At 39.1% G+C, this 27,426-nt stretch overlaps 1 protein-coding gene across 1 annotated transcript in view; it reads right to left on the minus strand.

Moving 5' to 3' along the window:
• Nucleotides 1-27,426, minus strand: part of GRM5 (glutamate metabotropic receptor 5) — a 377,245-nt gene that overhangs the window by 52,070 nt on the left and 297,749 nt on the right. The window contains exons 5-6 of the mRNA XM_004385539.2: nucleotides 24,216-24,267; nucleotides 12,730-13,669 (exon numbers count right to left, since the gene is read on the minus strand). Of these exons, the coding sequence (XP_004385596.2) occupies nucleotides 12,730-13,669; nucleotides 24,216-24,267 (992 nt within the window). The remainder of the gene's footprint in view (nucleotides 1-12,729; nucleotides 13,670-24,215; nucleotides 24,268-27,426) is intronic.

Consider the following 27,426-nt stretch of genomic DNA (forward strand, 5'->3'; position numbering starts at 1 on the left):
TAAGAAGGTGTAGGTATTTTAAAAGAATAGCTGCAGTCAGAAGAGGATCATTTCATTCGAGCTCTAGAGCTTATGGAGCGTGTATTAGTTATTACTTCTGTTACAAGCTACCACAAACTTAGTGACTTACAACAGTACAAATTTATTATCTTACAGTTCTGTAGGTCAGACGTCTGATGGTCTCACAGGGCTAAACTCAAGTTGTCAGCAGGGCTGTGTCCTTTTCTGGAGACTCTAAGGGGAAATCTATTTCCCTGCTGTTTCCGTCTTTTGGAGACTGCCTTCATTCCTTGACTTGAAGCCTTGTTCCATCTTCAAAGCCAGCAATGGTCAGCTGAGTTTCACATCACATCACTGTAACCCATATGCCTCCCTCTTCCACACTGGACCCAACCAGATAATCCAGGATAATCTTATTTTAAATTCAGCTGATAAGCAACCTTAATGACTTAATTCCATCTGCAAACTTAATTCCTCCTTGCTGTGTAAACTATGGTATTTTAACATATTTACAGGTACCAGGCATTAGAACAAGGATAGCACTGGAGGCCCATTATTCACTTAATCTCTCTAAACCATCAGTTTTTCCATTTCAAAAACAGGGATGATAATAGTATCTAGTTCACAAGGTGTTGTGAATTTAGAATATGCAAACTGGTTCTCAAAGTGTCATCCCTACACCAGCAATATCAGCATTACCTGGAAACTTGCAGATTCTTCAGCCCCACCTCAGACCTACTGAATCAGAAACTCTGGAGTTGGGAGCTTTATTCCATAAGATAATAGGATGCAGAACACATAAAATAGTGTCTCACACATGATGGAACTTGCTTAAAAAGTGCTGGCTGTAATTATTCTTATCTTCACTTCATTATATTCACCAGGCTTTCCTTTTCAGTTATTATTTCAGAAGAGCAGGGTCAGTAACAGATCTGTGTTTGTTTACCAAGCCATGGTCTCTCTTTTTTAACTCAAACTAAAAAAGCCACATGAATAGCAAATAGGAGAAAACACCATTATTAGTCTGCACTTTTGGCGGCATCATTTTAACTCAGCAGAGGGGGAGTCACGCTCTCTGGCAGCTCCTGCCGTCCAGAGCAAGCTGTTACAACACCAAAGAGCAAGGCCAGGCAGCAAGCTTGGGCACAGGAGCGACTCTATAACCGGTTTCCTTCAATTGCTTTTTTTGTTTTTTGGCTAAGCATAAATGAACAAAGTGAACACACATTTGCTTTACCAAAGAGTGTTTCATGTTATGTCATGCTTAAAATATTCCCACGGTGATTCATCTTTTATTTTCTATGTAATTAGGTAAAGATGGATCCACATGCTCTGGGCCAAGTTAAAATAAATTAAAAAAAAAAAAAGTTTTCCCCATGAGGATATATAAACGCACTGCCAGAACCACAGTGGGAATCAGAAAAACGGCTAGAACACACAAGCCATCTTTTGATTCTGAGGAAAGCATGATTTCTCAGAAGCCAGCACTTTTACAAAAGGTTCTTAACCTACCAACTCAGAATATAATGGAAATTTGGAGGGCCATGGGGCCCCAGGATATATTGCAATGACATAGGAGTACTGCAGGCAGAATTCCCAAAGTCAAGTATTTCCATTTTAGTAACTTTCCTGAAGAATGATATCATGGAACCTCCTCTTATATTATGTCACCAAAACTGCATTTTGGGTGGACATGAACTGAGATGACCCCATGATTAGAAAAAAAGGAAAGTCACATGTCCTAGGTCTGCACTGTGAGGCATACTCTTATGCTCACAAGGACCCTATGAGATGAATATTAGTGTCTTCATTTTCCAGAGGCCCAGAGAGTTTAAGTTCTTTGTCTAAGGTCCTGGCTTGTAAGTGGCAGAGCCAGGATTAAAACCCACGTCTGTGCTGAGGAGGCTTGTTTCTCTATATCATACTATTTCTGCTAAGTTATAAAGTGAGGGGCATTGACAGGCTACCTTGTTCCATGACATCACTTTGGTGCTGTATATACCCATTACCATCGAGTCAATTCTGACTCATAGCAACCGTATAGGGCAGAGTAGAACTTTCCCATAGGGTTTCCAAGGCTGTAAATCTTTATAGAAGCAGACTGCCATACCTTTCTCTCATGGAACAGCTGGTGGGTTCAAACGACAGAACTTTCAGTTAGCAGCTGAGTGCTTTAACCACTGCACCACCAGGGCTTCTTGTGCTCTATATACCCCCTCAAAGGTCACCGTTAGGATCATTTCTTTGGGAGTAAAAATCAAGTGTCAACATACTTATACAGCAGAAATACATTCACAGTGACCTTATTTCTCAACAAAAAAATGGCATAAACAGTTGAGAAAAGGAATCCATTAGAAAGACAATATTGAAATGAAACCGGCTTTGTAGTCATATTGATCTGGGTTTGAATGTCAAATATTGGTTCCACCACTTATTAGATGTACACTAGAAACTGCTTAGCATTCATGTAGTGCTTGGGTGGTACAAATGGTTTATGCACTTGGCTACTAACTGAAAGGTTAGTGATTTGAGTCCACCCAGAGGTGCTTCAGAAGAAAGGCCTAGTGATCTACTCCCAAAAAATCAATGACTGAAAACCCTATGGAGTACAGATCTACTCTGACCTACATGGGATCACCGTGAGTTACAATCGACTGGACAGTGATTGGTAGTCTCTGTGTGCTTCAGCTTTTTATTTATTTTGTTCTTATCTGTGGATAGGGAAAAATATTTTCTATTATAAAGCAACCTGTGAAGATCCAATGAGTTAATATATATAAAAGTACTTAGCACAGTATCTGTAATAGAGTAGTTGCTCAGTGTTTACTATATAAAGGATGAAATAAGCTATTAATAATCATTGTCATAATAGCACAAATTAACATGTATTTTATAGCAGAGGAAAAAGGACAAAGGACGATTAAGCTTTGATTTTGGATGGAGTGAGGAGGCCTCATATTGGTATTGGGATACACACTGGGTATGAGGGCATCAGATGCTGAAAACTGGTGTTTAGCATGGAGAAAAGCTACTGAAAGGAAGCTGAGGAACCTGGAAGGTGGTTGGCTGAAGCTAGGCTTAAGAGTGCCTCCTTTGCCTCTTCCTATCAGCCTCTCCAGCTTTATTTCCTGTTATATGCTGACACACATTTTACACGCTCTAGTTCCTTGCACATACCATGTTGTTTCATTCCTCTGGGCTGTTGTTTATGTTGTTCCCCCAGATCAGCATATCCCATGGTTCTCACCTGGCTCTCTACATTATCCTTTAGGATTCACGCCAGGTGTCACCCTCTAGGAATTCTTCCCAGAACCTCAGATTGTAATCAGTGCCCCTTTAGTGACTACTGACTTCCCTATGCATTGCTTTCCTGTATCACTTCATGCACTGCAAAAACTGATGATTTCTATATGGTTGGTCTCACCTACTCTCTGTGAACTTCTCCAAAATTAGGATTGTGTTTTATATCGTTCTATTCCCTGAACTCAGCAATATATCCAGTATATAGTGATTACTCTAGAAACACAGGCTGCATTAAACTAGACTGAACCAAGGTGGGAAACACCAGGATTCCTTACCTATTGCATGAGATTTCATATGAGATTAGGCATAAACTAGGCATAAAAGGATTATACAGAAGAGTAGTGTAAACCCTTTAATTTTGGCAGAATTTCTAAAGTTATAATGATGAATATTAGTAAACATATAAATAGTAAAAATGAGTCAGATTTTATTCTCACAAACTATGTAAATATTTGAACATCACCAGTAAATAGACTCCAGGCAGCCCTTAAAATCCAAATTTTATCTCAGAGGCTCTGTGTACATTATTTATACAGACAAAAAAAAGCAAATCAGACTGAATTGAAAGCATGACTGTATCAAGAAAGCGTAGTGCAATAAAGATCCAAGGAGCAGTTTTGAGGGAAACTCCTTGGGGAAGAGTCACACTCCCCATTCATTCAACCACAATGTTTCTTGTTCAGGCTACAGTTTGTTAAGCACTGGAACCAGAAGCATAGTTTCTTGGTTGTGTGTGTAGGCTTCCAAGCCAGCCTACCTTTACTCTAGTCCTGTCTCTTCTACTTACTTGCTATATTGGCTTGAACAAGTAAATTAGCCTCTTCTTCATCTGTAAAATGGCAAAAAATAATGCTACCTACCCCATAGATTGTTTTGAGGGTTAGAATAGTTAATACATGTAAGGGGTTTAGATACACAGCTTGTCCTCCCTTAGAAAGGGCTCAGTAAATATAGGTGTCCTCAATCTTCAACCCTTCTTTGTTCACTGGCAAATCTCTTTCTTCACTGCAGCTCAAACACCGTTATTCACCCATGCATCCATGCATCCATGCATCCATCCATCCATCCATCCATCCATCCATATCCATGCATCCATCCATCCACCCGTCCACCTGCCCACCCGCCCTCCCACCCATCCATCCACCCACCCACCCACTTAACAAACATTTTGAGTACTATGTGCCTGGCATTGGGTTGGATGCCAGCGATGCAGAACATAAAGAAGACATGGTCCCAGTCCTTAAGATGTTCAGGATATTTTGTGTGAGTGCCCATGTGCACGTGCATGAAGGAGTCTTGCAATTTTGTTGTTGTTAGTTGATATGTTGCCTGGTCCTACACCATCTTCATGATCGTTGGTATGTTTGAGACCATTGTTATAGTTACATGTCAATCCAGTCTCACAATTAAACAGATAATTATAACATAGAATGATAATGCTCTAGCAGGGGTAGGCACATGGTTCATTTGAATCATGAGGTGGAGGATCTACGGCATTCTCAGAGGGTCAGGACAGGCTTCTCAGCAGAAGTGATATCTCAGATGAGTATGAGTTGGCAAAGTGAGAGTTGTGGAGGAGGGCTGCTGTATTTTATACAGAAGTAGCTGCCTTCTGGAGGCCAGACAGCAAGAAAATCATGTGGGTCAGTGTGGTGAGTCAGGCAGAGAGCAGCTAGAAATGAGGCTGGTCAAAGAATCATATCGCCAGGAGCCTTTCTTGCCATTTGAAGCAAGTTTGGCTTTATCCTATCCTTCTAACTAGCAGAGAGTCTATGCAGGATTCCAAGCAGGGATTAAGATGTTTAGTTTCTCTGGTTTGAATTGGTTCCTTTGGAAAGCTTTTCTATCTCTCTTTAGGTAGAATGTACTACTTTTACCTTTAGGGCCCTCTGTTTCACCATAGACTCCTCTATCATGGCACTATATCATTTTATTGGTCTTATCTGTTTCCAATTCTCTCTCCCTTAGGAGATGGAGAGCTCCTCAAATACTATATTGTATTTATCTCTGTATCACTAGTATCTAGAAAGTGCTTGGCACAGAGCAGGCACTCAATCAATGGAAGCTTGATTAAAAAAAAATTTTGGCTTTAGAAAAAACTTTTTTTTTCCCTTGTTTTTTAGGACAGTATTATCAGAAAATTTGGGCAATCAAGGAAACAAAGTGAGCAATCTTGTTCACTGTGGTGGCAGTGTGAGCGGTATGACCTGTGGCCCACCAGGTTCTTAATCAATCCATCACTCAATTAGCCTATGTGTAGTCACTGAGCATGCTATGTGTCAGGCACTGTACTAGGAATTGAGGGAGATATAATTATGTTTAAGATAGCATTGAATAGTCCAGTTGTGAAACTGTTGCATCCATTTACACAAAACAATTCATCCTCATATCCTCAAGGACCTAGGACTGTTCTTGGCAACGCTCAGATCTCAGATATTTGTGAATTAATAATAAATGAATAAAGTATGAGGAACATCTGATAAATGTATGCTATAGATAATAAATACTCCAAAAGTCCAGATAAGGGAGGATCTGTGAGATAGCTTGATCTAGTAGGGTTTCACTGAGGAATCTGTACTTTGGAAGATGAATAGGTACTGGAGAGAGAAGGAAGAGGCAGAGGATTCTAAAGAGGGGGAAATAGCATGAACATCACTTCATATGTACTAGATACTTCTTAATGAAATGTAAGCTATTGGAAATCATGAAAGTTCTGATAACAGTTGAGTATATTGGAATTCACACAAGTGAACCAATTTTCCAGGCAAATTGCAGTTTGGGCAATGGGTTAGTTGCTTTAGCAGACAGCCTAAGTGAGTCTTCATGACAATGCTAATTAAAACAAAGTTAATTAGTTAATTAAAACAAAAGTGGAAAATGATGGTTTTTAAAATTAAGTTAAAGTGGAGGCAACGCTAATGTTTCTGCCACTTGACTAGAATCCCCAAGTTCTACCTTCTGAGAAAATTTATGATTTAGAACAACAGGCTTTGGTCATGAATTTCACCTTGAAAAATCCACGAAATTGTGGAAGTCCAGCTCCATGTCCCTGAGAATTCTCAATTTTATAGAGCCAGAACTTTAAACTCATCAGATTTAATGCTTTATTTAGGTCAGAACTAGCTTTGTGTTCATTTGTCAATTTGCAGCCAAAGTGAAAGCCTTAAACGGAAGCCTGGCATTATCTGCTTGACAATGATTTGATGCTGTACCACGTCGCACTGGAAATTAGTGTCTAGAACCAAAATGTTAATCACAGGGACCTCTATACATTGATGGCATAAATAGCACGTTTCTATATATATATATATAAATCTATGGTGACTCATTCCCTTTTAAGTAACAATCTTCCTTTGCTATTTCAGTGAATCGAATGACTGACTCTGAGCACTTTTCTTTGTGCTGTAGGGTGAGTGAATTTAACTTCTTTGGATCTGATAGAAGTAGTTCAGTTCTTTCCTTACATGCTTAGAGAACCTGAAATAATTCTCTGTCCACGACCATGTGTAAAAGTTGGCTCCTTCTGACCCCCTTCTCGCTAAAGACATGGACTACTCTTCAGGTACCAGAAATACGTCTTCTCTTTTGGCTATGATAATGTTTTCCAAAATGTGCCTCTCTGAATACCAGTTCTTCAGAATGTTTACAGGGTTTCTTGGAAAAAATGGTCCTGTGTTCAAGAAGCTTGAGAAATTTGGGAAGTTAACAAATGAATGATGGGTTCTACACTGCAAGATGTTTGTCTTTAAGAAAGGAATAGATTATGCAGAGATTTTCAGACTGCTTTGACAAAATAACCTCTTTTTCATGAGGAAATTTGTAGGACTAAATTTCCAAAGAATGCACTCTGGGAAATGCTCAGCTCTAGTTACAATATAGCTAAAGTCTGAGTTAAAAACTGTTCTAGCACTTACTAGTCATGAGACCAGGGGCAAGTATTTTTGACCATGCTGAACCTCAAATACCTCATCTGAAAAATGAGAATAATGGGAATGATGATTGTTTCTACTTGCAGTGTTTTATGAAAATTAGAGATATCAGAATAATAATATATATTAAATGTTCAATAAGGCAGCAGAACATAGTAGATGGATAATAGATGAAGCATTTTGGAGGACTACACTGATTTCCAATTGTTTTTTCAATCTTCTTCCTCCGCATTTTCTTCTCCTTTATACTCCCCTCCTTCTGCTACTTCTCCTATTACTCCTAATACTATGGCTACTAATTATTACCACTTTCCATGGTAGATACTATTCACTGAATTACTCAACAAATGTTGGACACTTTCTTCTCCCTTCCAGTCATCATAGAGGCTACAAAAGCTAAATGCACGCTTACCGACACTCTCTTGAAGCTAGGGGTCCTAGCCATGTGTGACAGTTTTGACCAATGAGTTGAAAGGGTAATTCTCCTGGGACTCTGAAAAAGGCTTCATTTTCCCTGATAATAAAATTCAAAGCATGAAGCCATGGCAGCTATCTTGCAACCAACCACTAGTAAAAGGACTAGAGAATGGAAGAGATGTTGGCCCTGGCATTACTGAGCCTCTGAGCAACAGCAGGAGTAGTCTACCTCCATAGCTCTTGTAATATGGAAGAAATGAAAGCCAAACAAATAGTTTCAGACTCTGAAAGTCAGGCTTTCTATTCTAAAAGGGTTACCTACCATTTATCGAATGCTTTCTATATGCTAATAATAAACACTTAAGGTGTATTATCTCATTTACTGATTGTAACAGGAATTATTATCTACCATTTTACAGTTGTGGAAACAGACTTAAGTACTTTGCTCAAGGCCATATAACTGGATTTGAATGCAGGTGTGGCTCCAAAGCTAGAATTACAAACTAGTATCCTGTATTTGCATCTACTTTCTCTCTATGTGCAGCCCTGGTGGCACAGTGCTTAAGAGCTCTGCTGCTAGCCAAAAGGTCAGCAGTTCAAATCCAGCAGCCACTTCTTGGAAACCCTGTAGAGCAGTTCTACTCTGTCCTATAGGGTTGGTATGAGTCAGAATCAACTCAACGACAAGTTTTGGTTTGGTTTGATCTCTTTATGTGGACTATGTATACTAATCCAAGAGTGTATACAAGCTGTATTTTGAAAACACAGTTACTATAACCTTGGGAGGTATTATTATCTTCTTTACTCAAAAGTACCCAATTAGTGTTCCCTTTAAAATGATGAGTCGTTGCTATCTGCCATGAGATATGGAAGGGATACGCATAGGCCCATCCAGAAATAGGGTCTAGATCCAGTCTAGGTTTCCAGCAGCCTTCTTCTCCGTACACCAATGTAAGAAAGGAGAACCAGGCTGGGCCCAGGATAGCAGCTGCTTTTCTCAAAAGACCTACATCTAGAGATTTAAGTTACCTATTTAAGGCCATCCCAGGTCCCAGTATGGAGCCCTGGTGATGCAATGGGTAAAGCGCTTTGCTGCTAACTGAAAGGTCCGTGGTTGGAAACCACCAGCGGCTCCAAGGGAGAAAGATATGGCAGTCTGCTTCCATAAAGATTTACAGCCTTGGAAACCCTATGGGGCAGTGCTACTGTGTCTTTCAGGGTCATTATGAGTTGGAATTGACTCAACGGCAGTGAGTTTGGTTTTGGTTTTAGGTCTCAATAGAAGGGCTTATTGGCATATTCAAGATTTCAAGCCTGAGGAATATAACTAAACCATAAAAAAAAAAAACCCACTGCCATTGAGTCCATTTTGACTCATAGCAACCCTGTAGGACAGAGTAGATGCCTGATAGGGTTTCCAAGGCTGTAAATCTTTATGAAAGCAGACTGGCACATCTTTCTCCCGTGGAGCAGCTGGTGGGTTTGTACCACAGACCTTTCAGTTAGCAGCTGAGCGCTTTAACCACTGTGCAAACAGGACTCCCTAAACTCCCACTGCTGTCAAGTCAATTCTGACTCATAGCGACCCCATGGGGTTTCTGAGACTGTAAATCTCTACAGAAGCAGACTACCACATCTTTCTTCAGCGGAGCCACTGGTGGTTTGGAACCACAGCCCTTTTGGTTATCAGTCGATCGCTGTAACCACTGGGTCACCAGGGTTCATGGAGCATAACTAGTGGCAGTAAATTAGAATAAGTGTGAAAAGAATAGAAGCACCCAAGTTAACCCATTTCCCATTATTTGAGCCCCAGTGTGACTGGATAATGTGCTATACACTGCCCTTCAGAAAATTACAAACTAAATAGGGAGATAAATTCATGCATAAGTAGTTTTATGCTACAATGTGATAAATACTATATTAATGCTCCGAACATCTTAACTTTTGAATTGCAGAGAGGAAACACTAAGTTTTGGGGCTCATGGAAGGCAGAGAGGAAAGGATCTAAAGTTGGGATCTAATTTCTCTCTGTGAAAGTAAGGAAATTAATCCATAAGGATTATGGCTTAAAAGGGGGACCAGGTTTGTGATGTATTTTCTTAGTACAAGGGAATTAGAGCCTTCTCTGCCCTTTCTTCTGCTCCATGTCAAAAGTAGGTTCTATTTGAGTGGAAAAAAGGACTGTAGCCTACCTGTTGTAGCTACAAACACATAGACCAGGATTTGCCAAGAAAGACTGCATAATGAAAACCCAACAATTGTCATAGGCCCCTCCTTACCCTCTTTGAGATTCTAATACCCAAATTTACTGACCACAAACCCCAATCATTAAGAACTCTATGGCCCTGTAGGGAAAACAGGTTAAACCATTGCCACACAATCCTCAGAATTTCTCTTTTCCATTGGCACTATCAGTAAATTTTGTTGTCTCTTTCTTTACTAAAGTAGAAATAAAATAGTTTAAAATCATGGTACTGTTACCAGAGGAATATTAGAACTACAGCAAAGCATGAGATCAGTAGATGGAATTAGCACTCCAATTCTTAAGCAGAAACCAATGGCCGTTTGAGTGCCAGGCATTTTTGTAATGGAGAACACTGTAGGCTTAATCATATGAAAGCTAGTAGAAGCAACAGGGGGTAGTAGTATGAACACTTACATACCAGTAAAAAAATGCCTACCACATTACTACCTTTACAGATTCATTCATTCAACAAATATACCAACAAATGATTACTGAGTGTCTTCTATGTGCCAAGCACCCATCTAAGGTGATTGGGTGCCCAATACTGAACAAGGTAGAAAAGGCTCCCACTCCCAAGCAGCTTACTCTATTTAAATTAGGGCACACGGTGGGCTATGTGCTGGGTAAGGAGCTGAAAACTGTAAAGACAGGGATGCTGTGGAAATCCCAGGCTGTGTAATCAGTGTGTATGTAGATCTGCACTGCCTTTCATGATGAGCTCTTTGCTATTAAAATCATTCTGGTTGTGTACCTGACACAAAGACTTTCAGCTATGGAAGAAGAATGACTATTGTTAGTTTAGTTAATAATAATAGCAAACACTTAAGAAGTATCATGTGGCAGATACTTTACATGTGCTAAGTCATTTGAATCCTTACAACCACTCTGTAAAGTATGTATTTCATAATCTCCACTTATCAGAGGAGGAAACCAAGGCATGAAAAGGTTAAGTAATTTGCTCAAAGTTAAACAGCCAGTCAGTGATTCAGTCTCAGTGCTGTCTAGTGCTATGCACTGCCTTCAATAAAGTATCTGCTATATGTCTTTTCTTTTTATCCATTGTCTGTTTCACTCGTCACAATCCTATGAGGTGAGTGATATCCCAATTTGGTAGATGAAGTTACTAAGGCTCAGAGAGATAAAATGGAAGTTTCAGGATTCAAACTCAAGAGAAATCTGGCTACAAATCCAATACTCTTCAATAGCATTCCATGCTGTCTCTTTAAAGAGCCTGCCCTAGTGAGTTTTTTTAGGTGCTAAGGCACAGACTCACAATTCCCTCCCTCAATCAATCTATCTGTTTTATATACCAGGCTTCCCTGAAGATTTTATTTGAAGAAAGAGTTTGGCTGATAAAATAAATGTTTGAAAAAATCAGTATTCTTAGCTAAGATGAAAAGCTGATCTTCCAAAGTTTCAGAAAAAGAACGTTTCAGAGAGGAGCCAAGAAGACAGGTAGAAAATATGCCAGTGGGTTAGATATATGGAAGGCCTTCTGCGTACAGACCATGGCATTGCCAGGATTTATTGAGGAAGTAAAAGATGTGTTGTTTCCTCCAAAGCTTGTAATTTAGATGAATACCTTGGACAATATATATAGAAAGAGATGAGATGTATAGAGGAATTAGAAACTAATTAGAAGAGGCAAAGATAAAATTAATAATGCAAATGAAATGGGCTGTGCAGATAAACTCCAAGTATCCTGTGAGTCCTTTCCAAACCTCAGCAGACACAGTATCTATACTGTCACCATAATTCATGCTTTGAAGAATTAGGAATGATAGAAAAGTACAACTTTTCACACAAGCTAAGAGAAGTTATAGGTGAATACTTCAAGCAATATTAGATTCTGTCTTCCATTTGAAAGATATTTCTCTTCCATTTATCTAGCTTTTAAAGAAAAAAATATCAAAACCCCATACAGTTAGAAGAGCTGATGTCCTGAATAGCTCTTAGGATATGTACTCCTTAAACAGAGGAAATTCTTAGTGCAATTCAGCTTTTGTAATACCTCAGAATTTGGTCCCAAGCTACTGATAAGACGATCCCACTGCCTTTGAAGTGCTTTAGGATTATTTATCACATAAGGAATTCCTCACATGGTAGGAGGAGTGGGGATCATTGGCTGATCGCTGCAGATCATTTTCAGATGACATTTGCATAATTACTACTACCTCTGATAGTTAACTTGGGGGTGGGACGAGACTATGGGCAACAGGGAAGTGGGAGACTGACTGGTTGTTTAGGAAGATTTTATGCAAAGCCACCTTCTTGTTTTGCCCTTCTCAGCTACTTAGCCATTTCTCAAAGAGTTCAACTTGTCTATTAAAAGCTATGCTATAAATTCTGTATTCTCTTGCCTCTATGGGATGGGCAGTCAAGGGTTCTTCTGCAGGTGCAGTCAGATGTATAAGCCTCTCGGCTTTTGGCATCCTGCTCTCAGCATAATCTTCTCTTCTAACACTAATCTTCTTCTTTACTCCTTTCTGCTGAACCAGAATTTAGTTCACAATGTATCTTTGTGCCCTCAGGACCTCAAGGTCCTAGCCTTGGCTCAGCAACTTAACACTGGTCTCCAATCATCCTGACCTCACCCCTTTCACTATAACTGTTGGCTTTATCCAAGACCTAAACTTCCATGTTTCTAGCTTTGGCCCACATCCTATGAACCCTACAAAAAAATCATTCAATGAGGAGGTCCAAAGCCCTTTTCCTAGCACCCTGCCTCTCATAGTTTCGTTAACTCAGCTCTCTCCCATTTAAAAGACCTAGAAAATGAATGCCACTGCTTCAGCTATAGGGGCCAGTGCCCTATAATGCCCACACAGTGTTTACCTTAGGGTTTCCCCAGAGGAGCCTCTCCTCTTCCAGAGGTTGACTAGGCTGCTGGATCTGCTGGCCGCTGAGGATGACTTGCCATCCCCCACATGCATGCGCACCACGGTGGATGTGGTGAAGGCGCTGCGCACGTTTCTCTCTGGTTTGGCCAGGATGATGTATACCTTCGGCACAAACATGCAGCCTAGAGCCACTGTAGCGCTTAGACTGACTGAAAAACACATGGTGATGATTTTGTAGTTGCTGCCAAAGTAGATTGGTACAAAGGCTAGCCATATAATGCAGGTGGTGTACATTGTGAAGGCAATATACTTGGCCTCGTTGAAGTTAGCTGGAACATTTCTGGTCTTGAACGCATAGAAGGTGCAGCTTAAAATCAACAATCCATTGTATCCAAGAGGAGTGACAACTCCTAGGTTGGTGGTGTTACAAATCAGGTAGACTTCCCGGATGCTTGGGTAGTCATGCATTATGTCAGGAGGCTCCATTATAAAGAGAGCGACAATGATGCCCAGCTGGATGCATATGAGAATGAAAGCAATCACCAGTTGGGCGCAGGCACTCATGAATCTGGGCTTTTTGGTACAGATCTTCTTCTTGCTGCCAGCCAGGATCCTTGCAATACGGTTGGTCTTGGTGACAAGGGCTGAGTAGCTCATGGCTGGGGAGAGACCAATGCCAATTCTCTGAAGGTAGCAATAAATCTGTTTGGGCTTTGCGATGAGGCAGAAGGTACATAGGTAGCCCAGGCAGATGCCTGCAAGGATAATGTAGCAGAGTTCTCTGCTGGAGGACTTGACTACTGGTGTATCACGGTAAATGATGAAGACTACAGTAACAAACAGGGTAGCCAGCAGGCCGAGGCAGGCAAACACCACAGCTGCAATGGGCTCAGGGTCACCCCAGCGAAGATACTGTACGGGGATCAAATCACAACCTGCAGAGACACAGACACATATTGAAAAAGAAGGAAGAGAGGTTTACTTGGGTCATGTATCCCTAAGATACAAGCAACCATTGCCGTTTGTCCCTCATCTACCTTTCTGATCTCAATATCCCATATTACATATCCATTCATAATATTTATATTTATTGTATTTATCGAATACATGTGATAGGTGTCCTAGGTTCTGAAAACAAAATGAAGAAGAAGCTGTTCTCTGTCTTCATAAAAAAAAAAAATGGAGGGACGGGGCTTAAAACAATTGCTTAAAACAGTGGTAAGGGCCATGAAGAGGTATAGCATGGGCCTTGACTCAGTTTTGGGGAGCAGGAAAGATGCCCTTGAAAGGAATGAACAAAATGAAGGTGCTGATTTGGTTGAGTTTGGGGGTTCAGTGGGTTTGGGAAAGAGAGGGTAAGTGTAGGGAAGGGTCTACGGGCATTGGGAGCATGAAAAGAGGCCAGTGTACAATAATAGGAGGAGTGGCCTAAGATGGGGCTGGAGGGTAGGCAGGAGGGGATCTTGCAGGGCAAGGAGTCCTAGATAAGAGGTTTAGTGTTTAGTCTTAGATCAATAGGAAGTTATTGGAGGGATCTATGTAGACTAGGGAAAGGACATGATCAGTTTTGTAGGTATTTTTAGAAACATCCCTTTGGTTGCTTTGTGGTTATTGGATGAAATAAAGGCAAAACGGGATGCAGAGTAAACAGTGCGGAGGTCAGTCACAGAGGTGAGGCTGAGACGAGGAGGGGTTGCACTAGAATGAAAACAATGAAATGATTTGAGAATTATTTAGCACAGATAATAGGGTCTTTGAGTTGATGTGCGGTGTGTGAGAGGTAAAGGTCTCACAGATGACCAATACTGCTGTCCTGGATCTACTCTAAAGAAAAATTGGAATTTTCAGAGAATCTTATGATTCAGGCATTGCAGAAGATGCTGTTGGGGGAAAAAAAAAAAAAGCAGCAGAGTAGTTTTTGTAGGAAAAGTGACCCCAAAGGCAAACACTTGGTCTGCCTGGGAAGTGCTGCCCCTCCCAAAATTATTCTGTACTTTCTGGCTTTCGGTTTTTGTATCACTTGATTATGTAGCAGGAAAAAATAGAGCTTCATTTCGGTTCCCTGACTTCTTTCTAAATTTCTTTAGCACAGTGATTCTCAAACTTGGCTGCACACTGGAATGACCTTGAGATATTTTTTTAAAAATACTGTGGCCTGGGTCGCACTGACAGAGTATCTGATTTAATTGGCATGGAGTGTAGCCTGGACATTTTTGGAAGGCATTTTAAGTGATTCTAATGTGCAGCCAAAATTGAGTCACTGCTCTGTGAGAGTCATTCCGGCACATTAGATTATTTCTTTAAAATAGAATTAAGATATCTTCACTGAGTTAGTAGCAAAGGAGGTAGGCAATCGAGAGCATTGGACATTTAAGAGAAGTGGCAGAGATTACTAATTGCCTACAAATACCCAGTCTCCCCTTCGTCCTCAGCAACAGATCTTCAATTTAATTTGGAGCAGTAAAGGATACAGCTAAAATACTGTATCTCCAGATACTTTTGCAGCCAGATGTGCCATATGACTAGATTTTAGCCAATGAGATGTAAGCAGAAGACACTTTAAAAGACAGATTCAGCTTGCCTTTTTTCTTTCTTTCTTTGCCCTTCCCTGCTTTCCCCTTCTGCTGCCTAGAATATAATCATGGTGGCTAGAGCTCCAGCAGTTATCTTGGGCTCTAAGGTTGCTTGAGGAACGGAAGACATGTTCTGGGGTTTAGAAGAGAATAATGGAAGAAGTTAGGGTCCTTAATAACCGTGGAACCATTGATTAGCTGTGAACGATATATATCCACATCTCCATTGCTTCAATTACTATTATTATTATTTTCTGTTCTATGCAGTCAAACCAAATCCTACCTGATATAGGGGTAAGATTTTCCTATTAATTTTCCATATCTCATGATCAAAGGTATTGTAGTCATGGCATTGAATATCAAGGGGCTATTGGGAGGCAGGAGAGGCAGCAAAAAGTAATGGTAGCAAAGAAGGATGTAGTTATTTCATAATAGCTAAGGACAGCCCTTTATAGGAAGGGGAGGAAGCATTCATTTTTCTTCTCTTCTTTCTGCCATGCCATACCATGCTTCCCCTTCTTTCTGTTATCTTTTTTTTTTTAGATTTCTGATAGTACCATTACTTTCATATAGCTAAATTCATTATGGTTTTAATAGGATTTGTCAGTTAGCCTGGGATCCTCAGCATACTTTATAAATTGTTTCTATGGAAAAAAAAATGTATTCTTATTTTAAAAACCTGTACATTTAATATTGAAACAAAGTGCTTTTTAAAAAAGTTCAGAATGCCTGGACTGAAGAGAAAACAGTTATTTTAAACGATTTCTTTAATTATGAACAAATATATATCCTATTGCTAATGAATACAGCTATATTTATATTTTCAGCCATCAGTTCGCATATATTGGAAGTTAGCTTCTGATACTTTAGGGCTTAGGTTCATATTTACAAGTTTACTCCTTTCTGAGACAGCCATACAATGGGAACATGTTATGTGGTATATGAAGCAAGGATCTTTTCATTAGCTAAGAGATTCAACTGAAAAGTGTGTTTATGTGCACGCGTGTGTGGGTGCCTTTTTTTTTTTTTTTTTACCTTAATGGCTTTTATTTTATCTGCTTTTTTTCCTCTTATACTGCTAAATCTTAATTGCTCTTATCTAAACGTAATTAGCACTCTGATTTCTAAATTTTTTATATAAATAGCACTCACTAGTATATTTTACATCATACGTATTCTTGAATTTTTGTATGCAGCCTATTAACATCATGTGTGAGACTAAAGAAAACCATATAGATATATATGTGTTTGGGAAAAAAATGTGCATGAGCCATGACTCTAATGGGATGTGATTATTGTTGAAAACTTTCCAGAATTTATACATACAAATGAGTGTTTTTCCATTTAAGTGAACCACTCAGAAGATTTTATGTTTAGTTTAATGATGCTGCCATTGCACAAAATACTTTTGTAGCTATTCTCTTGGCATAGCAAATTGGATTCCGATTAGAGTATTATAATCACTGAATCTTATAACTGGACAAGATCTCAGAGTTTCCAGAAATGGGTCTATATCACAATCACCTGGGGAGTCTACAAAAATACAATTCAAGGGCCTAGACACAGATTTTTAGTCAGTACATTTAGGGTGGAACAAAGTGATCTTATTTTGAATAAGCAGCCTTAGTGACTATGCAGCTACTCCTTGGTCCTTGTCTGGCAACCCTGCCTTAGAGATTATCAGGCCAACTTCCTATCCAGTGTGTGAATGTTTTATATGATAACACCAAGAGGTGACCGCTCTTACTCTACCTGAGCCTTTCTACAAACTACAGTGTCTTAAGGTCCAGGCAGGAGGCAGGAATGGCAGGTGAATACTGGTAGCAAAGAAACCAATCAGTAGGATATCACAAGATGGCATTCCAGGCACGATAAGGGCGAAAACTAAGTCATAGTACTGGAGAAAATAATCTACTGTAAAGACATTTTGGAACTAGGATCAAAGGAAATTATGAGACAGTGAGACAGAAGAGTAAAAGAGGCTTCTAACCAAGTTGATGGCAATACTATTAAGAAGAGGGATGTAGGAAGGGTCATGTTTTATGGCAATAGTATTTCGTTCCAGTTTGGATGTGTTGTGTCTGAAGTATTTGTGACATAGTTAGATATCTCAGCGGCAGGTGGAAACAGAAGCTTAGGTGTTGTCAGGGCAGAGGTTATAGTTTTTGGAATCATCTGCTTATAGCTGATAATTAAAGACCTAATTAAAGACCTGGAAATATATGCAGCTGGATAGGAAATGCATAGATGTACATGAGAACAGAGCCTGGAAGTCTGAGGTAGCACCAACTTTAAGGGGTGGCAGTGGAAAAGGATATGTTAGGGATCAGCTAGAAGGAAGTATATCAGATGCCAAAGGAAACTGGTTAATTGGATAGCCCGCAATAGTCTCCTATAATAATATCACTTCCATTTTCCTCTTTTTTTCTTTTTGTTTTTTTAATCCTTACCTAAACAGCTTCTGCAAAACTTCAGATTCGCGGATATCTTTTCTGGTAGTATATAGGTGTATAGGTCTCCTTCCACCCCTGTTACTCTTAGATCAATTTCTTTTGAGCAGGGGTGGTATCCTTCCAGTGCTGTATTCCTACTGTCATAGAATCTGTTCTACCAAAATCCAGAGTCCTCAGGTAATACTAACATTATGATATAAATTCAAATTCCCATTGATTACGACCCTTACTATCTGCATTGGTTTATAAATGTCTGAGTACCTTATTCTTCCTAAATTATTTCTTCAGTTTCTTCTGAGAATTACTGGGCATTTTCTCCTTTAATGGTTTTCTTTTTATGTCTGTATCATTCACACTTCAGCGGTGAATTACTGGAAGGGTATGTAGAAGTTAATAAAGAATCTACAGTTATGTATATTTTAATAGGTTTAATCAATTTAGCATATGTTATTTTAAAGAATCTTGATCATGTCAGTGAAACTCCCTCCTAAGAAATATATTAGAATTTTTTTAGTCTTTAGAAGATGCAGAACATTACATTCCTTACTAGAAACACAGATGAGCCATGGGTTAGAAAAATCATGCCATGTTTTCAGATACTATCTATTTAAATAGCTGTTCACTTCTTACTTTCACTTCCTTTCATGCTTGATGCATAATTCTATGATTCTCTGGTATAATTCTTCTTTTCATGGTTTAAATTGACATACACAGAAGATACAACCACTTTGTTTTATTTTGAATGAGAACAAACTGCCAAAACTGTATTATCCCCATTCGTTCAATGACTCCACAAATGAGCTTCCTATAGATTGGAAGGGAGAATAGATGGTCCACTGATATCTTAGATGTGATGTGACAGCTCAGGAATAGCTGGTAGTCATGCTTAGTGTATGGGTATTAGACTTACAGAATTAATATTCCTATAGTTAACAGTTCCTAGACTGTTGTATTTTCGAAGTCTCTTCCAAGTGCCTGTTCAGGCAGTGGGAATCAGAGCTCAAAGATCCTGGGACAGATGCCTGGTGTTCCATGAATCATTCTGAGCAGCAACTCCTTAACAAGCGCTGTAATCCCTGCGTCCTTTTGGAGGAGAAGAAGTTGCTGCCAACAATCTCTAAGAATGCAAATGTACGTTTCCTCAGATGCTAGTCAGGCCATGCCATTTGAGGTATAAAAGCTGAGCTAGAGCTGTTGTGGGGCTTCCCTTTCATATGACGATGATTAGATCTGCCCAGAGCACAGGGTGTTGACTGATGACTAAAAACATGTTTGCTGTCCCATCAATAGGATATTTGTCTGCCTCTCCTCCTTTCTTTGCCTCTCGGGGTTGGGGTCTCTAAGATGTTTGTCTGAGATCTTGGGGCATGCAGGCTCAGGGTTCTTTCTGCAGTGTCCATATCCCTTATCTGTTATAATTCCTGTTCACTTAGCCTAAGATAATGTTTTTCATCACTTCCATAGTTTGGAAGAATTGGAAGTGTCGTGTGTGTGTGTTGTGTGTGTGTGTGTGTGTGTGTGTGTTATATTTAGGTACCTTATTCTTCTTTGTAGCACTTTGTATAATCATAATTGTGTGTGTGTGTGTAATCATGGGGTTAAGGTCTGTCTTCTCTACTTGACTATAAGCATCCTGATGTTAGGGACTTTGTCTCTTTTTGTCACAAATGGATCACACATATGGTTGGCGTAGCAATTTACAAAATTAATATATTAACTATGTAATCAAAGTATGTAATTTTCATTCTTGTGTGTGAGTCCAGTCATTCTCAACACACCTTTTTGTTGTATATAGGAAGCCCACGTTATATAAAAAAGTCTAAAAGTCAAACTCCGCTTGAGTTTTAGAGTCAAGATTTTGGTACCCAGAGGGGGCAAAACTAGGTAAGCAGCTCCATTGCTTCTTTCTGCCTAGAAGTGTGACATGTTTCATATTAGAAATATTCCTGGTACTTACTAGGCATTTGATAAATGCTTTAGGATTCATTGATTAATCTGATTTGGGGTAATTCACTGGTCTGATATGCATAAAGGAAAGAGGGATGCAACGAACACAAGTCATGCTTAACAAGTGCCATCTAACTATGAAGTTCAGATTCACTGTTCCCAGCAAGGCTGTTCATTAAAACATTTTTTACTTTAGGCCAGAAGATAGCCCCCAAATGTATATGCAGGGAAGGCATATTCTAGAGTTGGTTGATTTTTACCATTACCTTAGCATGAAACAAAACACACTGTATCATTCCTTCAAATAAAAGTTTAATGTCTATCCAATATGTTAACCAGAAACCAATTGCCGTCAAGTTGATTCCGGCTCACGGTGACCCCATGTGTGTAAGAGTAGAGGTGTGCTCTGTAGAGTTTTCAATGGCTGATTTTTCTGAAGTAGATTGCCAGAATTTTCTTCTGAGGCACCTCTGGGTGGGCTTACACCTCCTACCTGTTAGGTAATTTTTATTGGTAACTGCCTCAGTGGGGAGCTGCCTTACTCCTGCTTATGCCAGTATAAAAAGAAGGAGAAACTAACACTTATTGAATGTGTACTATATGCCAGATGCTATCCCAGAAATTTTATGTAATCTTCATAATAAGCAAGTGAGATTGGTATCATTGTCTCAGTTTTACAGATGGGGCAGACTAAAGTTTAGTAAAACATGTTAACTTGGTGGGATTGAGACTGGAACCTGGTCTGCTTACGCTTCTTTCTGCTGCATCAGGGCAGGCAAACAGGTTAGGTACCACTCTGAAAGAGGTCCTGAGGCTACATGGAGGCCTAGTAGGAAAGACATTCATGACTAATCAGCAGTGTCCACCATGGGCGAAGTGGGATTAGTGGTGGTATAAGTATGGGGTCTCTAAGTCAGAATCGACTCAATGGCACCCAGCAACAACAACATTCTTAATTCTTAATCCACACTTCCTCCTGAGACATCTCATTGGTTCAGACTCTTGAACCCAATTCTTATGCTGTTTTATGTGTCCTAAGGGTTGCTGGCCAGAGACACTGACTGGTCATTTGTTGTTTTTATGTCCCTAAAATTTTCAAGTGTAGAAAATTTTCTGAACACCCACAGCACAAAAGAACAAGAATTGATTATGGGACATTCCTGCTTTTGCCACAGAGGTGACTCACAGCCATCCAGTCATCATCAAACCCAGCCTATTTCACGCCCTCCAAGGTTTATTACATATTTTTGTTTTCAATTCCCTTAGCAAAATTCCTTCAAAGAGCTGGAAACTCAGGGGTCTAGTTTTTATTTATTTTCAAATTTTTGTTATTCTTTACTGGCTAAATTTTATACGGAATTTGAAATTGTATCCAAGATTTATTTATAATTAAGGCATAAAGAATGATTTAATAGTACTGCAGAGTGCTAAGGGGAAGGATCGTCAGAGATGCACATTTATAGGGAACGGCTCTGAAAAATATGACTTCCGGTCATACTGCAGATGAGAAAGACACGGAAAACACAGTGCACGAGTTTAAATGATAAAAAAGGCTGGCTGGAATACTTTGCTTCCTTTCTACCTTTCCTCAATCCTTCCTCATTAGCTAGCAAGTCCGTATTCTTCTGTTCTGCAGATGTCAAATCTTTAAGCGTGACTTTTTTGCTCCCCGAGCCTGCCTGGCAGGCTGCTCCTGTGTGGTTGTGTGTCAGACAGATCCCTGGGCCTGTGCCTATCATGGCAATAGGGCTTTATGCTAATTGTGAGTTTATTTGGCTCTTCTACGGTGACTGTGGAATTTGACTGTGAGCAACTTGAGAGGGAGACACCATTTCTTTGTGTATTGCCGTATTTTTAGTATCAAGCACAGTACCTGGCACACAGCAGGCAGTTAATCAGGTGAAGCATGAATGAGTGATTTTAATAATGATGAACAGGACAAATGAAGAATCAGGGGCTATGTGCTTTATTTTCAGCTTGTTCATATGAATATGAGAGCTTTTACCCTATTTATTTGTGTCTCAATTTTTCCATACATCAAATGTGAATAATACAGAATTTCCTTCCCTTTAACGGGGGCTATGATCTAGAGAAACTATTGTGGAAGAATTCGTATTTGAAAAATTAAAGACCAATTGCCCGAAAAGGGTCAGTGAAGAAATTTCTCAGGACTGAGTCTATAAAATGCCGACAACTATGTTTTTGTATTTTACTAAAATAAAACATGGAAGACATCACTTTAAAACCAAAAGATTATCAGCAGCATTTTACACATAGTAACTTAGCTGTAATGAGTTTTGTCCAATAAATTTCTATTTGCCTTCCCTGGCTTTCCAGATACTTTCAGGACCTCTTTTCTGCAGTTTTAGTCGAACTCTTATAAAATTGCTTTTTAGCAAATTATCTGTATAGTAAAAAGCATTTTCTCCCCATGGCTTGTTGTCCTTCCAAATATTCAAAAGCTGCCTGATTTCATGACCCAGAGTTTTTGTAACCACTTTCTGGATTCCTTGCCTTACTGTATTCCTTTTGTGCCTCTACCAACCCTGTTACACAATCTGGATTTTTTCTTATCTTGGAGACATGCCAGGACCGCTTTAAAGCCTAGTTTTACATCACCTTTCCTAAGGCTGATTGCAAAATCCAATGCATACTCTGCCATGGATTTTACCTCCTATTTCTCTTCTCAAACATATTAGTTTCTGAATTTTAATTATCATCATAATATTGGAAGTACTCCCCAACTACTGGTATATACTTACTTAACTAAAATTCTCATGTTCATTATATAAAGAAAATATGAGAGCATAAACCACGCATGTAAGAATAAAGACCAGGGGAAAGATTAATGCCCTTGTTCCACCCATTAAAGAGATTGAAACTTTTTCATGTAGCACAACTATAGCATTTTACTCCATTAGTTTAATGTGCATTACTGAGCACCTATTCCAGTGCACTGGGCAAGCACCATGGTGACCCAAAGGCAATAGCTTATTCCTTTAAAATAGCGTATTTCTCAAGTGCTTATTCTGAAACTCTGCTCTGCTAGGCATTGTGCTAAGCACTATACAGGTATTGCCTTATTTAATACCAGCAACATTCCTATAAGGTAGGAATTATAATTTTATCCATTTTCAGTTAAGGGAACTGAGGAAGGGTTGGAATGAAGAGCATTTGAACTGAAGGGAACCATAGGAGGAGAAACATAGACATGAAAAAAAAAAAAGAAGAAATGTAAAGCAAACAGCCAAAATGAGGAAACCAGATATGCAGAGGACTAACTTTACAGCCTAGTAATATTGTACTGTAAGACAGTTATATTTCTGGGAGTTACTGCTAAGAGTTCAAATGGGTAATCAGTAAAAGCTTTAGGAGGTAAGATGATAGTAACTGCTTGCCTACATCTCAAGATTAGAGTGAATATTGTATAAAATGACATGATTGGAGCAGTGCCTTAATAATTATGAAGTTTGAAAATGGGGAAAAAGAGAAGTATATACATAAAAAGCAGTGACTCAACGTCTGCTAAATGGCCTATGTGTTTAATAATTATTAGATTATCTCATGTTCTTCCGGGGGAAAAGCCAGATCTGTTTTGTCTTTCTGCCCATTTATATATACACAGCACCAAGTAAATGGTATTATATTGCCTTAAATTGTTTGTAAGTACATGGCAGCACATAATGCTCTATGAAATTTTCACTCTAGTTAATGTGATTTTTAAGAGGTGTCAAGATAGGAGACATTCATCGGCTTCATATTACTCATATAGTACACCAATGCTTTATGAAGCACTTTCCAAGTGGGTTAGATAATGTGATGGTTAGCACTGTGTTATAATGTCTTATGTTCTTGGGGGAAAACATAATAATTTATTTGGGGTAAGCTATGTTTATCAAAAACTGAAATCAATGAAACCACATCATTTTCTTTAGTCTGGTTATATTAGAGTAATTTTTGACCACAATGACATTGCTTTGGCCAGACTATAGATTTATCATGGTGAAGAAGAACATAATGCACATTTTTCATTGCATGTTTGGTTGCTGGCAAGATGAACATTGGTTTATGTTTGTTTTTTTAGGGCCTGTTTAGAGAAGTTCCATTGAGAGAGCTTTTTGGCACTTTATTGGTTTGTTTTCTGGAGCAAATGGCATTTGCCTGTAAAAATATGTCATCTTTCTGGCTCATCTGGTGGGAAAAACAAATTTACAAATTAATGAGAATTGAGGAATTGGAAGAATGTGTAGGCATTTTACAATTTATCGGTGTATAAGTCCTGAATCTCATTTAAAAAATATTGTTATTTTCAGCATTAACTGAAACAATTTTATCAAGTCCACTTATTCTTGGAAAGGAGCCAGTACACAAAATCTTGCACTGCATTTTAGAGATCCTTGCAGAATGAATCCAGCAGTTCATGGTCACTTCTTTACTGCCTACAGCATTATGCCAAGGAAAAAGCACGGGTTTTACAGAAAGAACAGGGATTGAGCCTTACTTCCTACTACTTACTGTGTGACCATGAGCACCGATATGTCCATCTTCAACCTCAGTTTTCTGCAAAATGGAAATAATGATTCCAAATTTTTAGGGGTATCAGAGTTCCTGGGAGAACACAAAATTCCTGTACACTGAATGACATGCACTAAATCCATGGGAATTTGTTTCCTTTCTTCCATTCTATAATTCATCCCTTCAGCAAAGATATATTGAGTGTCTGGTATGTTCTAGGAACTTGGGATTCCTCAGAGAACAAACCACACAAAAACTCTGCCCATTAGCTTATAGTCCAAATGGGGAGACTGACAATACCTGATCATCAAAATTAATTAACTAATACATAAACAATCTAATATAGTAAAAGGTGATATGTGAGATGGATAAAAGAAAAAGTAGACTGGGTAAGAGGGGGCAGCATGTAGTATTAAACATGGTGGTTGGAGTAGACATTTGAGCAAGGGTGTGAAAGAGAAGGATAATAGCCATGTGGGTATCTGGGGCACAGTTTGCGGGCAGAGAGAACAGCTAGGGCTGTGATCCTAAAATAAGACACTTCTTGATGTTTTAACAGAAGAACAAAAGGACCAACGCCTTGGAATGGGGTGGGGGGTGGGGGAGCAGATGAAGTGAAGGGTAAAGTGGGTCAGAGACATAACAGAGGGCCAGACCATATAGGATTTGACTTTGTAAGGACTTTGAGTTTTTCTTTGAATAAGATGAGAAACCATTGTAAGTTCTTAGGCAATGGAGTAACATGATGTAGTTTAGTTTTAAGAAGCTTTTTCTGTCTGGGGTATTGAGAAGAGGCTGTAGGGTGATGGGCAAAGATAAAATCAGGGAGGCTAGTTAGGAGGTTATTAATGTTGTTAGTTTCAATTCAATCAGCTCTGAGTCATGTTAACCTTATGCATAACAGAATGAAAAATTGCCTGGTCCTGCACCTTATGGATTTTAGTAATACAGGTGATTAATGATATTGCTAGAACCAGGGAACTAACCGTGGAGGAAGCAAAAAGTGGTAGGATTCTGGATTTGAAGAGTCAATGGGATTTCCCGACCGATTGACTAAAGGGTATGAGAGAAATCAAAAGATGATTCTAATATTATTGAAGGCACACAGCCGGTGATCAACTGTATTTGTTAAGCTAAACTTTACTGTGATAAACATCTCTTCAGTTAGATTGTCTTCTTAGGTATTTTGATTCTAAATGAATGGGTTACACATTAGTGGTGATCTGGAAATTCCGGAAAGGTAGCCATCAGCCATGACAGTAGTAACAGACATCTGCCATCTTTTTTTGATCTTTTTATTCTCCCTTATAAAAAGTGTTTCTAGTTTCATTTATGACTTCATTACCCACTTTTATTATATTCCTAGCTGGAAAGGAAAATTTTTTTTTAGCCTTTCCAAAAGAATATTCCTAGCATCTATTACCTTCATCTTTTTTTTTTTATATTTATAGCCAACTATGTGTTTGAAATAAAACTAAGGATAATGATAGAGTCTTGGAGTACCTGGAGCTTAGTCTTGTTCTCTTGTCCATCAGTGTTTGCTTCATTGGTGATCTTACCCAGTCTCATGTTATTAAATATCATCTGTTCATTGAAGAATTCTGGATTAAAATTACTAGCCCAGGCCTGTCACCTAATCTCCACATTTGAATATTCAACAGCCTATTAGACATATTTATTTGAATGTCTAATGTTGTTGTTGTTAGGTGCCATTGAGTTGGTTTTGACTCATAGTGACCATACATACAACAGAATGAAACACTGCTCTGTCCTGCACCATTCTCACAATCATTGCTATGTTTGAACCCATTTTTGCAGCCACTGTGTCAACCTATCTCGTTGAGGGTCTTCCTCTTTTTTGCTGACCCTCTACTTCACCAAGCGTGATGTAATTCACCAGGGACTGGTCCCTCCTAATAAGATGTCCAAAGTACGTGAGACGAAGTCTTGCCATCCCTGCTTGTAAGGAGCACACTGGCTGTACTTCTTCCAAGACAGATTTGTTTCTTCTTCTGGCAGTCCACTGTATATTCAGTATTCTTTGTCAAAACCATAATTCAAAGGCATCAATTCTTCTTCAGTCTTCCTTATTCATTGTCCAGCTTTCACATGTACATGAGGCGATTGAAAATACCATGGCTTGGGTCAGTCGCACCTTAGTCCTCAAGGTGACATATTTGCTTTTTACCACTTTGAAAAGGTCCTTTGCAGCAGATTTGCCCAATGCAGTAGGTTGCTTGATTTCTTGACTGCTGCTTCCATGGGTGTTGATTGTGGATCCAAGTAAAATGTAATTCTTGACAAGTTCAATATTTTTTTCCATTTATCATGATATTGCTTACTGGTCCAGTTGTGAGAATTTTTGTTTTCTTTATGCTGAGGTGTAATCCATACTGAAGTCTGCAGTCTTTGATATTCATTACTAAGTGCTTCAAGTCCTCTTCACTTTCAACAAGCAAAGTTGTGTCATCTGCATATCGCAGGTTGTTAATGAGTCTTCCTCCAATCCTGATGCCGTGTTCTTCATATAGTCCAACTTCTTGGATTATTTGCCCAGCATACTAATTGAATAAGTATGGTGAAAGGATACAACCCTGATGCACACCTTTCCTGATTTAAAACTATGCAGTATCCCCTTGTTGTGTTCGAACGACTGCCTCTTGGTCTATGTACAGGTTCCACATGAGCACAATTAAGTATTCTGAAATTCTCAGTCTTTGCAACATTATCCATAATTTGTTATAATCCTCACAGTGGATGATCCACACAGTATGCCTTTGCATAGTCAATAAAACACAGGTAAACATTTTTCTGGTAGTCTTTGCTTTCAGCCAAGGTCCATCTGAAATCAGCAATGATATCCCTCATTCCATGTTCTCCTCTGAATCCAGCTTGAATTTCTAGCAATTCCCTATTGATGTACTGCTGCAACCATTTTTGAATGATCTTCAGCCAAATTTTACTTGCATGTTATATTAATAATATTATTCAATAATTTCCACATTCTGTTGGATCACCTTTCTTTGGAATGGGCACAAATACGGACCTCATCAGGTTGGGTGGCCGGGTACCTGTCTTCTATTAGATATCTTCTAATAGATACCTTAAATTCAACATTTCCAAAGCTGAATTCCAGCTCTTCACCCACCTGATGTCCCAAACTGCTCTAACCTTAGTATTTTTATTTCAGCAGATGACAAGTCT

Source organism: Trichechus manatus, unplaced genomic scaffold (genome assembly GCF_000243295.1).
Source record: "Trichechus manatus latirostris isolate Lorelei unplaced genomic scaffold, TriManLat1.0 scaffold00140, whole genome shotgun sequence".
Taxonomy (NCBI): Eukaryota; Metazoa; Chordata; class Mammalia; order Sirenia; family Trichechidae; genus Trichechus; species Trichechus manatus.